The sequence below is a fragment of the Arachis duranensis genome, chromosome 3, assembly GCF_000817695.3.
Source record: "Arachis duranensis cultivar V14167 chromosome 3, aradu.V14167.gnm2.J7QH, whole genome shotgun sequence".
NCBI classification, from domain to species: domain Eukaryota; kingdom Viridiplantae; phylum Streptophyta; class Magnoliopsida; order Fabales; family Fabaceae; genus Arachis; species Arachis duranensis.
In genome coordinates this window covers 131,483,411-131,497,526 of record NC_029774.3, presented here as the reverse complement: position 1 = coordinate 131,497,526, position 14,116 = coordinate 131,483,411, and the positions used below count along the sequence as shown (strand labels likewise).

General features: G+C 36.6%; 2 protein-coding genes across 6 annotated transcripts in view; one reads left to right on the top strand and one right to left on the bottom strand.

The window, feature by feature from the left end:
• Positions 1–8,732: 8,732 nt before the first annotated feature.
• LOC107482088 (transcription factor bHLH91) lies at positions 8,733–11,490 on the top strand. The gene is made up of 5 exons (XM_052258888.1): positions 8,733–9,124; positions 9,406–10,441; positions 10,514–10,909; positions 11,014–11,170; positions 11,367–11,490. The coding sequence occupies exons 2-4, from the start codon at positions 9,440–9,442 to the stop codon at positions 11,116–11,118; spliced, it is 1,503 nt and encodes a 500-aa protein (XP_052114848.1). The 5' UTR covers positions 8,733–9,124; positions 9,406–9,439; the 3' UTR covers positions 11,119–11,170; positions 11,367–11,490.
• The window catches only part of LOC107482089 (uncharacterized), a 4,641-nt gene continuing 2,003 nt past the window's right edge, over positions 11,479–14,116 (bottom strand). For 2 of the 5 annotated variants that reach the window (XM_016102479.3, XM_016102480.3), the window contains exons 6-11: positions 13,950–14,042; positions 13,555–13,659; positions 13,403–13,480; positions 12,668–12,796; positions 12,477–12,576; positions 11,610–12,237 (exon numbers count right to left, since the gene is read on the bottom strand). In XM_016102479.3, coding sequence (XP_015957965.1) covers positions 12,047–12,237; positions 12,477–12,576; positions 12,668–12,796; positions 13,403–13,480; positions 13,555–13,659; positions 13,950–14,042 — 696 coding nt within the window. In that variant the 3' untranslated portion in view covers positions 11,610–12,046. The other 3 variants (XM_052258889.1, XM_052258890.1, XM_021139448.2) reach the window with 3 other exon arrangements.

Below are 14,116 nucleotides of genomic sequence, written 5' to 3'. Positions count from 1 at the left end.
GTTGAGATTTGGGACATGGAACATAGGCACTCTAACAGAAAAGTCTATGGAGGTGGTGGACACCATGACAAGGAGGAAGATTAAAATTATGTGCCTACAAGAAACAAATGGGTTGGTGCGAAAGCTAGGGAGTTGGATACTTCTGGTTTCAAACTTTGGTATACAGGAAAGGTGAAGAATAGGAATGGAGTCGGAATAATTGTGGATAAGCAGTGGAAGAAGGACGTAGTTGATGTCAAAAGGGTGGGAGATCGGATCATCTCTATCAAACTTGTGGTGGAGGGAGGTGCTTTCCATGTGATTAGTGCCTATGGACCGTAAGTAGGTTCGGACGAACAATACAAGATAAGGTTTTGGGAGGATCTAGAGGAGTTTGGTTTAAGACATACCTTCGGGAGATAAGATTTTCTTAGGAGGAGATTCAAATGGTCATGTTGAGAGAGAAGTGACTGTGTGTGGGAGTATTCACAGAGGCCATGGTTTTAGGGTGATCATTGTCGAGGGTAAAACTATTTTGGACTTTTTCTCAACCTTTGATCTTCTCATTGCAAATACATGTTTTAAAACGAGAGACAAACATCTTATAACCTATAAGAGCGGCATGACAAGCTCTCAAATCGACTTCTTCTTATTGAGGAGAGTCGACCGAAAATTTTGCATTAATTATAAAATTATCACGGGAGAGAGTTTGACAACACAACATAGGGTGTTCGTCATGAATTTTTGCGTTGAGCAAAAGTTGAGAAAAAGACATCATACGAAGAACCCAAGGACGAGGTGGTGGCGGATAAAAGGTGAGAAACAAAGAAGCTTCCTAAGATGGGTAGGAGAAGAGGCAAAGTGGGATGGGAATGAAAGCGCGGCAGAGATGTGGAGGGAGATGGCAGAAGTTATTAGAAGAACACCAAAAGAAAACTTTGGTGAATCTAAATGAATAGGACCAAGAGACAAGGAGTCCTGGTGGTAGAATGCAAGTGTACAAGAAAAGATAAAGATAAAAAAGGAGTGCTTTAAAGAGCGGTCTTTGTGCCGCAACGCAGATAACTGGGAAAAATATAAGGCGGCTAAGAAAGAGACAAAAGTGGCTGTAAGTGAAGCAAGAACAAGAGCATATGAGGGTCTCTACCAGTCTTTGGTTAAGAAGATACTCAACAGTAATGTGAGATCTTTAATAGACTATCAATCAATGCCATATTCGAAACTGTTTGATGTTCGTCTTTTTCAGAATAAGCTAATAGAAGAGGAGTTATCATATGATACAAATGAATTGACTCATTCAAACTTATATACAGAACAAAAGATGATTCATGAGTAAGTGTTAGTATTCGATGAGATACTCAATGCTGTTATTACAGACTCTGGTATAGTTTTTACTTCTTTTATGGGCATAGTAAGATATTTATTTGGAATGGACTTTCTTCTTCTATTCGGTCTAGAGAAAAGATTGTTTTAAATGTCGCATCAAGTGGAATTGCGTCTTTACTCCTACATGGTAGCAAAATGGCTCATTTTAAATTTTCAATACCCATTACAATTACTGATGAATTTATTTGCAACATCAAGTATGACAGTTTGAAGGTTGAGCTGCTCATCCAAACTAGTTTAATAATTTGAGATGAAACTCCAATGCTCAATAAAATGTGCTTTGGATACTCAGGAATCTTATGTTAATTACCGTTCAACATAAGACACATCAACCATTTGGTGGTAAGGTTGTGGTTCTAGAAAATGATTTTAGACAGATATTTTCGGTGATTCCGAAAGGGAGTAGACCCTATATATTGTTATTAGCTATTAACTCATCCTATCTGTGATCATTCTGTAAGGTTCTGAAGCTGCATATGAACATGAGGCTTCTAATGTCTTCTTCAGATCAACATGATGGTGAAATGAAGAGATTTGCTAATTGAATACTTGATGTTGGAAACGAAAATATTGGTTCTATTGTTGGTGATGAGTTAGAAATTAAAATTTTGGATGATCTGCTAATTACAACAACTGATGACCCTTTCTCTCATTTAGTAGACTTTGCATATCCAAATTTATTGCAAAACATGTCAGATTATAGGTATTTTCATTTTTCAGAGTAGCGCAATTTTTGCCCCTACACTGAAAAGTGTCGAGAAGGTAAACAATATTGTCTTGACAACAATTTTTTTCAAAGATAGAAAAGGAGTATCTAAGTTCTAACATAACATGTTAAGCTGATGAGAACGAGACGTACAATAGGAGCGATTTACACCAAAGTTACTAAATAACATCAAATGTTCAGGACTACCCAACCACAAGTTGACTTTGAAGCCAAGAGTCGCAGTAATGCTACTGCGAAATATAGACCAGACTTCATGTTTATGCAATGGGATAAAGTTAATAGTTAATTAACTTGGCAACAATGTAATTGGAGCGACGGTAGTGACCGGTAGAAATATTAGTGACAAAATATACATTCTAAGAATGAACTTGATCCTTTTAAATTCAAAATTGTCATTTAAGTTCTAACGGAGATAATTTCTATTAATAGTGTGCTTTGCAATGACAATAAACAAGAGTCAAGGTCACTTATTATCACATGTAGAGTTTTACCTATCAAAATCAATGTTCACTCACGAGCAACTTTATTGCTTTGTCAAGAGTTAAGAGTCGCAGTAGCTTGAAAGTTCTAATTCTTGAAGTAGAAGGCAATCCAAAATCATCAACAATAAATATTGTATTCAAATTTTTTTAATAATATTTAGGTAAGAAAAATAGTATTTTCGTTTTAATAACATGTTATGATTTACGCTTTTATACAAATATTTATTGTAGATATAACTAATTTATTTATAACTCTACTTTTATACTTGAAATAAAATGTGTAATAGGGCACAACATCTATAACTCTACTTTTATCTATAACTACTTTTATCATATGTCAATTATTTTTCTAATGCAGTTAGTAAAATATTAAGTTGTTGATCAATTTTCATTAGTTTTTTGATATAAAATTTAGTCTGAAATTGACATGCTACTAATACATACAAAATACAGGGTAAAAAACCTAAATAAGCCAAGGAGAGTTTGAAATTACCCAAATCAGCCAAATCAAAAATCAACACCTGAATCCACCAGAACGAATTATTATATAATTCGAATCAATTGGATTCGAATTATGCTAACAAGTAATTCGAATTGATATGATTCGAATTACTAGGAAGGCTACAAACTAATGAAGTTCGAAACAATTCATTTCGAATTACATCAACCTAATTTGAATTTACTTAATTCGAATTACTAGGAGAAGTGGATTTTTGAGAGAGGTTCGAATCTTGTTGATTCGAATTAGGTGAAAGTCGAGTTACATAGTAATTCGAATCAACTTGATTCGAATTACAAGAGATTCGGCTATAAAAGGAGTTCGAGCCAAGTTCATTCGAATCACTTTCTCATTCTCCAACCCCACCAAATCCCAGAGAAAAAGACCAACGTTCAGTAAGAGTGCGAGCATAGCGGCTGTTTCTGTCGATGGGGGACGATCCGGAAAGGCTTTATCGTTTGGATGGAGTAGCTCATATCGCCGGTGTGATCAACAACGAGATTAGTGGTTTATGAAAGCGGTTTATGATAGCGGTATTTGTTAATGGTATTTTATAATGGTTTATGTGACTGCTAGTGGTTTAGGATAGTGGTTTAGGAAAGTAGTGTAGGCTAGTGGTTTTCGTTAATGATTTTTTATAGCGGTTTATTTAAATGTTAGGTGTGTATGCAAGTGGTTTAGGCATGTAGTTTTTTTTAGTGGTATTTGAAATTTTTTTTGTAAGCGGTTTGTGTTAATGGTTTTGGATAGTGGTTTTAGTGATGGTTAGCGGTTTCGGGTTGTGGTTTAGGTTGGTGGTGTAGGACAGTGGTTTTTGTTAATGGTTTTTGTTAGCGGTTTATTTTATTGTTAGCGGTTTAAGCAAGTGGTTTAGGCCAGTGGTTTTTGTTAGCGATTTTTGTACTTGGTTTTTGTTAACGGTTTTGGATAGTGGATTCAGTGATGGTTTAGCGGTTAATGGTAGTGGTTTATGATAAATGTGAAAATGCATATGTTTTTGTTAATGGTATTGGCACGTGGTTTGAGTGAGCGGTTTGTGTATAAAATGTCGGTCGTTTGTTTCATATATCTGTTACCCATCATGATTTATTTACTGGTTCCTTATAAAATATATGGCTTATGTTAGTGGTTTGTGCATCTGTTCTAATTATACGGTTTATTTACTGGCTAGCCTCGTCGTTGCATATCCAGCGTTAGGCGGCAACAGGGGATGCGTCTTGATGAGAGGTATGTTCCGTACTTGCAGATGGCCGAACTTTACCATCTTGCGAGACTGAACGACAGATGGTTCCGACTAGACGAGCCCCTAGTCAGCGCATTCGTCGAGAGGTGGCGGCCTGAGACACACACCTTCCACATGCCCTTCGGAGAGTGCACTATCACGCTTCAGGACGTCGCATACCAGCTGGGGTTGCCAGTCGACAGAGATTACGTTAGTGGGTGCCTTACTGACTTCCACCTTTACATTGAGGGTGGGAGACCTGCTTGGCAATGGTTCCATGAGTTGCTCGGTGTTTTACCTCCCGAGAACCAGGTGCAGAAATTCGCAGTCAACTGCACCTGGTTTCAGGAGACATTTGCAGAGTGTCCAGACGGGGCAGATGAGGAGACAGTTAGGCGCTTTGCCCGGGCCTATATCATGATGTTATTGGGTACGCAGCTGTTTGCCGACAAGTCCGGCAATCGTATACACATCAGATGGCTACCTTATGTTGCTCGGCTTGAGGAGATGGGTCGCTACAGTTGGGCGTCGGCGGCACTAGCATGGCTGTACAGGTGCATGTGCCGAGTCGCCAACAGACATGTGGTGAAGTTAGCTGGCCCGTTACAGTTATTACCGTCTTGCATCAGCCCTAACCATCGACATAATGAAGGTGGATATGACATGGTAGTCCAGACTCCTATGGTCGCTGGAGATGGAGCTGGCAAGACATGTATGCGGTCCGTTGTATCGCTTCACTTCCCAGATACCCCTTCCGCTGTCGGAGACTCAACCAAATTAGCCATGTGCACCCATTCCCAAACTCAGAACACTTTCCCACATACCTGCGGTAGTCAGACTCAACGACCTTGTACTGGACCCCTCGGCGGATACTGTACGTCTTCACACTCAACAGCGCCTCATCTTTATCCTGAAATTGTTGGCCAACCTGGAACTCGTTCATACCGGCAGACCCCTCGGTGTCTCTAGCGCCAATCCTGAGGGCTGCAGAGCGTTTTCGTCCTGCCGCATGGCACCCAGGTCCAACGAGGAAAAATGGGGTGGATACTGCTGTGTCCCAGAACTAGATCCACCTGTAGCCCTTCTCGGAACAGTAGTTTCAACATCATCGCCACTTTCATCAGCGATCATATCCGGCTCAACCTCATCGTCATCTGGATCATCAAACAAACCATCACTAACACCAGCCGGTGTGGGACAATGTACCTCGGTGGGAATATGTTCCCCATACCGAACCTCGTCTCCAACATTGCCGCTCAGATCAACCGCAAACGAAGGGGACGCAACAGGCTGCATCGGTGGCTCATACACAGGAGCAGAGGATGAAGCAACAGCAGGTCTCGAGCTCGAGCCGGCAACCGCGGCTATAGTATTGGCATTCCGGTTCGAACCACCCGAGCTAGATACCACATCAACCAACTTTGCCAACAGCTCAGGTGTCCTTACCTCGGGAAACTGCCTACGAGAGAGAAACATAACCTGCAAGTCCTCCTCACTACCGATTGTGAAACAATCAAACTTCACGGTGTCATGGAGCACCGCTGTTGGAATGCGGTAGAAAAACTTCTTGACCCTTTTAACTCCTTCAAGACCAAGCTTCTCCAGCACAGAGCTAACAAGAGCATCGTAGGTGGTTGTTGGCGTCACGATAATACATAGGGGATCTTTATCAGTGAACTTCACGCCGGACCGAGATTTTCTCTTAATCGACCCTCTGTAATGTACCAGAACTAGGAAACTCTCCTCACTAGCCATCTCCCCTCTTTGTTGAGAGCAACATGAGTTCACAGCATATATATACAGCCCTAGCTCGCACTATATATATATATAATTCGAATCTATATGTTTCAAATTATGTAGTATCACAAGCTAACCTAGTAATTCGAATTAACTAAATTCGAATTGGTTAAGTGTAATTCGAAACAAGTTGTTTCGAATTACTTAATTATGTGTTCTTCATAGTAATTCGAATTAACTCAATTCGAATTACTTTAGTTTGTTGCCTGAGTGTAATTCGAACTATATCAATTCGAATTACATGTAACTATAATTCGAATCATATTGATTCGAATTATATAATAATTCGTCCTGGTTGATTCATGTATGAATTTTTGATTTGGCTGAATTGAGTAATTTTGAGCTCTCCTTGGCTCATTTGGGTTTTTTACCCCAAAATACATGTTCTTTTTATTTTCAGATTTCTTTTCTTATGATTCAAGAATATTATAGATTTCAAACGGTTTCATTTATATTTTACTTTAAATAAAAATAAAACAATATATTCAGTACATTTATTATATAATGACGATGAGAGTGATATACTAATCTCGAAAAATTTATGGTTATAAAATATTATTTTACTAACTATGTCAAATTAAAGTATACATCGCACGAGTTTAACACTAGTATAACTAATTTGACAAAATACAATGTATGACGAAATATTCTTTCATTACAATTAAAATAAAATATTTCTCTCTAAAATTAACAAACACCTTCTCTCCTTGTTTTTCTTTATATTTCTCTCTTTTCTCTCTCATTCTGTATCTTTTTATTCTACAAAAAATAAAATTAATAACAAGTATACATATTAAATTCTTTCAAGTTTTAGATAATAAATATAAAAATTAATTATTTTTATTTGTATAACAGACTTAACACTAAATTAAATATAAAAATATACACATTAATTTTTTTTAAATTTTAAATAATAAATGTTAAAATTAATTATTAATATATAGAAACTTAATATTCCTGTAATATATAATATCAAGATAAAATCAATATAATTTTAAAAAATTTGTATTCTCGTAATATTATTATATAAAAAAAACTTATATTATATATTTTTTGTACCATGACATGCACCATTAGTGATACCGATGAAGTAAACTTAATTTAATTTGTTTGTGTTATTGAGCAGCCATGATTTGAAGAATGAGTGAGACAAGTGTTGATTTTTTTAGTGGAAGGTGTGGTGGGTGAGGAGGCTAGCTGCCAACTACAGCAGCCTATGTATTCTTTCAGAGACAATCCAGAATACTACGTTTGCAAGTGAAATCATCACACTCAGACAAACATGTTTGAATTGTGATCAAGTTTTCAGATGTGACAGCTTTGCGTTGGATCTATATCCTTTTTGTCCTTTTCTTCAGGGATGATATGCACGTTTGCTATATATCATGCTCAAGGACAATTAGGATTTAGGATGAAGGAATATAATTAATATTCTTTTATGCAAAGTCCAATTTTTGTTGACAAAACTGAAGCATTCATTTGCTATGCAGCTTCTATATTGTAACTAAATTATTTATGATATGTATAGAGATAATATTATAGCAGATATATTGCCTTCTTTTGCATTTAGTTGCAAATGCTAATATCTTATATAATTAATTAATTATAGATATGTACTTATATTAGCCACTCATTTGTATCAAACTGATGGAACTTTCATGTGTATATATACGTACCAAGCTTAAAAATCAATGGAACTTTTACATATGTTTCCATAAAATAAATATATCTTGTATTAGCTTTAATTTTCAGTGAATTCATCATGAGCAAATTAAAGCCTAAAGACTGTATACAAATTGTTTGGATTTTCAATGAAGAAGTTAGACCTGAAGAGAATATTAGGGTAAGGTATTAAAAGGAAATAAAAAAGTAGTATGAGAAAACAAATTAGTAGGAAAGAGATAAGGCAAAAGGATTGCAGTCAGTTAGTTTAACCTAACAATGTGCATGGATTGGAGTGGGATTTCTTGCCACTCTGGGGGGACCACAACATTTTTATATTCCAAACGAACGCGCTTTCTTCTACAATCACCTTTTGTGTGAACCAATTTATTCTTCTTTCTTTCTTGCATCTTCTCCTCTTCTTTCACATAATCACCCCATAACTTTATTTTAATTTTCTCTTTAAAATATCAACGGTGAACATAAACTATACAACATAAACGGTTAATATATATTATATATTCTGAGTAAATATCAACAAGAATTGCATAAAGAGCTCAATTTTAAGGAATGGCTCAGCTAAATAGGGAAAACAAATGGTAAATAGGAAAAATGAAAATGCTAATGATATATTAATATCCATCTTTTTATGTGAGAAATAGAAAAATGCATTTACAAATTTTTTGTAAATACATTATAGTTGAGAGATGGGAGACAGGAAAATGTATCTTTAAGACATGATTCTACATAGAGTAGTTCATGTCCAATGTACTTAGAATATAATTCAAAAGAGGCGGTTGCAAATCTAAAGAGAGAGAACTATTTAGCTATAACTTTGGATTTCCATTTGAAATTAAACTCCCAAACTATAATTTAGATTTTCATATCTTCATCTAAGTGTTAAATTATTAGAAATACTAGCTACATAATCAAATGATGTAATTACGTCTTGTTATATAATATTCATATCTCCGGATCAGTGATGAACAATTCAAACCAAAGAAGAAAAAAATCTAAATAAATAAAGTTCCGTTTTTGCTTTAGCAAAAATCATGTATAGTTTATAGTATGCACGTGTTATGTGTCTAATGGATTGCATGCAGTATTCACAGAATCATAGTACATAAGATTTGTGATAAATATGAGCATGTACGTGGACCCCTTGGTGAGGGACAGTGACTAGGTAGTAGCTTGTAACTGAACCACCTATTTTTCTCCTAATTCCTATGCCAAAAAGATTAAATTATACTTTCTGGGATATTTGCCTTTTTTAGTACCACAATCCTTCCTACCTCCCTCCCTATACCTTGTCCACCTGAAACAACTCATCTGCAATATTATCTTGGTTATTTTACCTTCTACTACTGTAGGTAAGTACTTGTTTAAAATTAACAATTTTCTTATTTCATGGCTTCAACCTCTTAGTTGGTGCTAGAACTACCTTAAGCAAAACAAGAATCAAATGATCAAATCTGAAACATTTAACAAAGGGGTGCTTTCTAGTTGTTGATTTGTGGTGTATTATCTTCTTTTCTATTTTCTTGGCTTGTGGGGAATTTTCCTTTGTGATATTTCTCAATTCACTCACATGGTGTGTTATGTTTCTTTAGTTGTAATATACAATTTTGTTGATGTGTGTCAACTACTGCAGACAAAAACCAGTGAGTTGTGGAGACAGGCCAAATATGCATGAGCAACCTGGTTGCTTTGATCCCAACACAATGGCAGAAGGTGTCAGTACTCCAAAACTAAAAGATACCTTTCCTCAAACTCTCTCAGACCCATCATCATCACCATCACCACTTATTGTTGTAGGCAACACTACAAACAGCAACAATAACCTTGAAGAGAATATCAGACTTTCTATGGAGGAGTTATCCTATCACCACCAGCAAGAAGATGTCTCCAACTATGTAAATGGAGTCACTGCCACAACCATAGATATCCCACATCCACAGCATCTTGGTTTGAATATGGGTAACTCCTACAACAACAATATCAACATGGATTCCCATTTGGTTCAGCATGAAATTGATATCCTTCCCTATCAGCAACCCACTTGGGATCCCAATGTTCAGGAAATGCAAGATATGGGTTATACTAATCACTCAGAACACCAACCACATGATCAGCAATTTCAGCAAACTGAGGCACAGAACTGCAGCCAAAGTTACAATCCCTCCTCCATTTTGGACCCGCCTTACCCTTCACAAGATCTCCTAAACCTTCTTCACTTGCCAAGATGTTCAACTTCGTCTTTGCTTGCCAACCCTGCTATCTGCATCGCAAACAAGACACAGAATTTTCAGAATCCGATGGGATTTCTTGGGGACCTTCCAATAGGATCAGACAACACAAGTGCATCCTCAGTATTGTATGATCCTCTACTCCATTTGAACCTGCCTCCACAGCCTCCAGCCCTCAGAGAGCTGTTTCAGTCTCTTCCCCGTGGCTACAGCTTGCCAACGAACTCAAGAAGTGGTTCTCTTTTCGGTGGAGGGGATGAGATTGAAGGAGATGGAAGCCAACTTGACATGGGAGTGCTCGACTTCAACAGGGTCACAGCTTCAGTGGGCAAAGGAAGGGAAGGAAAAGGCACCAAACACTTTGCAACTGAGAAACAAAGAAGAGAGCAACTGAATGGCAAATACAAAATCCTGAGGAGTCTTATCCCAAGCCCCACAAAGGTATACAGAACTTATAAACTTGTTTACCAATTTTTACAAATCAAACTAATAGGTTAAGTCTGCTATTAACAGATGGATAGAGCCTCTGTGGTGGGTGATGCCATTGAATATATAAGGGAGCTTCTCAGAACGGTCAATGAGCTCAAATTATTGGTGGAGAAGAAAAGATATGGAAGGGAGAGATGCAAAAGGCAGAAAGCGGAAGATGATGCTGCAGAGAGCTGCAATATAAAGCCTTTCAGTGATCCAGATGGATGCATAAGGACCTCATGGCTTCAAAGGAAATCAAAAGATAGCGAGGTTGATGTGCGAATTGTTGATGATGATGTTACAATCAAACTCTTCCAGAGGAAGAAGATTAACTGTCTGCTTTCAGTCGCCAAGGTTCTGGATGAACTTCAGTTGGAACTTCACCATGTTGCAGGTGGACATGTTGGCGAATATTGCAGTTTCTTGTTCAATAGCAAGGTTGGTATTTCTTTTTGACATGAAACTAACAAGGGCAATCATAAATCCTTTGAATCACATTGTTATGCTTCTGTATTTAACTACGGTCTGTTTCACTGAGGCAGATAATAGAAGGTTCTTCAGTCTATGCCAGTGCTATAGCCAACAGGGTGATCGATGTTATGGACACTCAGTATGCAGCAGCAGTTCCACATACAAGTAGCTATTAGGTTAAGGGGATAACAGTTTCAAGTTCAGGCACCAAAGTTCAAGTAGTTACATGTACGAAACAATTACATATAATAATATCAATAGCAGTAATAAAGTTTCCCGAGAGGACGCTCAGGAGATAGTGAAATTTACATGTTCAATAGCTTCTGTTTTACTAGTCTATAATATGATTTCTTCAACACTAATAAAGTAATTAGTAACATAAACATTGTTTAGGATTTTCTTCTTTCTCTAATTGATATTTTAGTTTAGCAGGCAACATATAACTGAAGTAGTGAAGAGGACACGTATGCATTATCTTGTCTCCACCGGTTAGTTGAGCCAGACTTTACTTTTTCTTGTTTTGGCAAGTAACTACTTCCTTCATTGCCTTGTAGCTACGACTATTGTCGTTTCCTTTCCATTGCTTAGAGAATTCCCCTTACTTCCTAGAGAAGGGACTTATCACGTATCCTTGTACTTTCTGTTCCTGAAGTTAATATTGCTGTAATTTCATTATTTTTTTTTATTGTGGATTCTGTTCACAAAACTAGACTTTCAGAAAAGATTGCACTGTCCATAGGGGACGAGAGCACAATGAAAACTTTTAACCACAAATTGGAGAACAGAAGAGACAAATGGGTTTGTAAATGCGAATTTAAACATGCTATTGCTATTTGCACTGATTATATTCCCTTTGCCCAACATCTCTTCTCAGTATTCAATCTCCTCAAGGGCACACTTAGATCAGTCAAAAGTGCCGCCAGATTTAACAACAGAATGTATTAGTAAATCAAACTATACTCCTCTATCTGTTATTTGGTTAACCTCAATGATAACATGACAAAATAAGTGAGTGAAAAGGGAAGTCAGGAAATGTAACAAGATTAGTCTCTCTATAATTCCCATGCAAAAGAAGTCTATGATTTTTCCACAATACAGCATAAATCATCTCCATGACTTCCATGCTTTATTAACTTTCTTAGCAAGGTACTTGGTAGCATTTACCCCTCCAACAGCCAGCAAGCCGGAAATTGCCTGTCTTGCACTTGAAACCATAACTTTTCGCCTAAGAATTCTCTCCAGGCAATTCGCAGCCTGTTCTCTTGAGCTGATAGCAATGTCATTTACGATTTTTCCTGAAATCATACCTATTTTCTCAATACGGCACACATACATCTATGTTTAGATGCAATTTCACCGCCAAATGACTTGAAGTTGAAAGGAATTAACAAAATTGACCAATCTTGTTCATCAATAATGCCATTTATTTTGTACTTCCTATGACTCAGTCCTATCCCCCCGATTTGGACTCGAAGAATATTTGGAACTGAATCAATATTTCAAAAACAATACATTATCATGGTATAATGTTTACCTGTTCCACTCAATTTCTTCTCTTGCTTCATATTAATACTACTTCTGATTGGTCGAGGAAGTGCAGAAACTAAAGAGTGAACAACTGATAAGTCATGGTCCTGTTTTAAAAGTAAAAGAAGTTTCTTTACCTCCTTTGTTGACCCCGGAAATGCAAAATTATATCTGATAATCTCTACCAATAAAAGATACCTGAGAGACAACTATTTGGTGATTGGCAGTGGATGAAAGTCTCAATAACTTCTTAGCTTCACATTCTTCAAGAAATGGCTGATACATAGAGTGGAATAGATCAAATTGACCAGCTACAATCTTCTTCACCTAGACAGATTGTGAATGGAAGAGCCTCAGTGAAAACACGATAAAAAGAATCCATATATGATTGATCTGGCTCCATTCACGGAAAAGGCGAGATAATTACATACATGAAACAAATCAAGGAAGAAAGTAAAGATACGCAGCATATTTACAGGACTTCACATCTTTATTGTAAGAATAATCCGAATAAAAAATTACTCATAGTTAACAAAAAAGGTAGTAATATTGAAAGAATAAGCCAAATTCTGAGTAAATTGACATAACTCGTGTAGATACAGACTTCTCATATGGGAAGATATCTCATGAGCATGAAACATATAAATATATTAAAAGATGGTTAACATTTTCAAACCAATCCAATTTTTTGCATTGCAAAAAAAAAAAAAAGGTCACACATATATGAAAAACATTATAAACTTTGGCATATAGACCTCGGATGGGAAGGTACATGGTGATCATGAAAAATTAATAGCATCGAAAGAGAATAACATTTTGAAACCACGAGTCCTGGGAAGGTATGTGGTGATCATGAAAAATTAATAGCACTGAAAGAGAATAACATTTGGAAACCACAAGTCCACCGCCTACATAGTAGCAATGAAGGTCTACCTTGTTTTTATCCTCGGCAAATAACATTCGTAGGTCACCCATATATGAAAGGCTACACACTTTGGCATATAGATCTGCCTGCAAGGGTATGATTTTATTGTTACAGTTATTCCAATTCCCAAAGCAACTGATTTACTAAGAAAGAAGTCAACCTCAGAGAACTCTGATGGAAGAAGGAGAAGGGCAGTTGATAATGCAGCTCTCAAGTTAACAGCATTGCAGCTGTTGATATCCAAATTATCAACAACAATATGAACCTGCATGAAATGGACCCAAAATCAATGTATCGGGAAAATTAAGAATTGAAAAAGTATATACATGCTATCTAAGCCATATGCAGTAAGGAGACACGAACAGTGAGGTTACACAAGAATCCCTAAAGAAGCTAGCATCATTCATCACCTTTTAAAAAAAAATTAAAAATTACATCTTTTCTTCATTAATCTCATCTTTTCTCCCTATAATGGTTATACATTAGCGATCCAAAACCACTAATTAAGAATAAAATGATTTCACGGCATGAAGATTAAACGGAATAATAACATACTGGTTTCTGTAAACGGCCACACAAGTAGAATTTATCCCATTGCAGTACATCATTAATTAGGTCAAACATTCGAACAACTCCATACTTGTACATCTGCATAGATAAACTTATAGATGAAGGGACGGACTCATCAGAAAATAATGTCAATTCAACAATTAACAACTCAG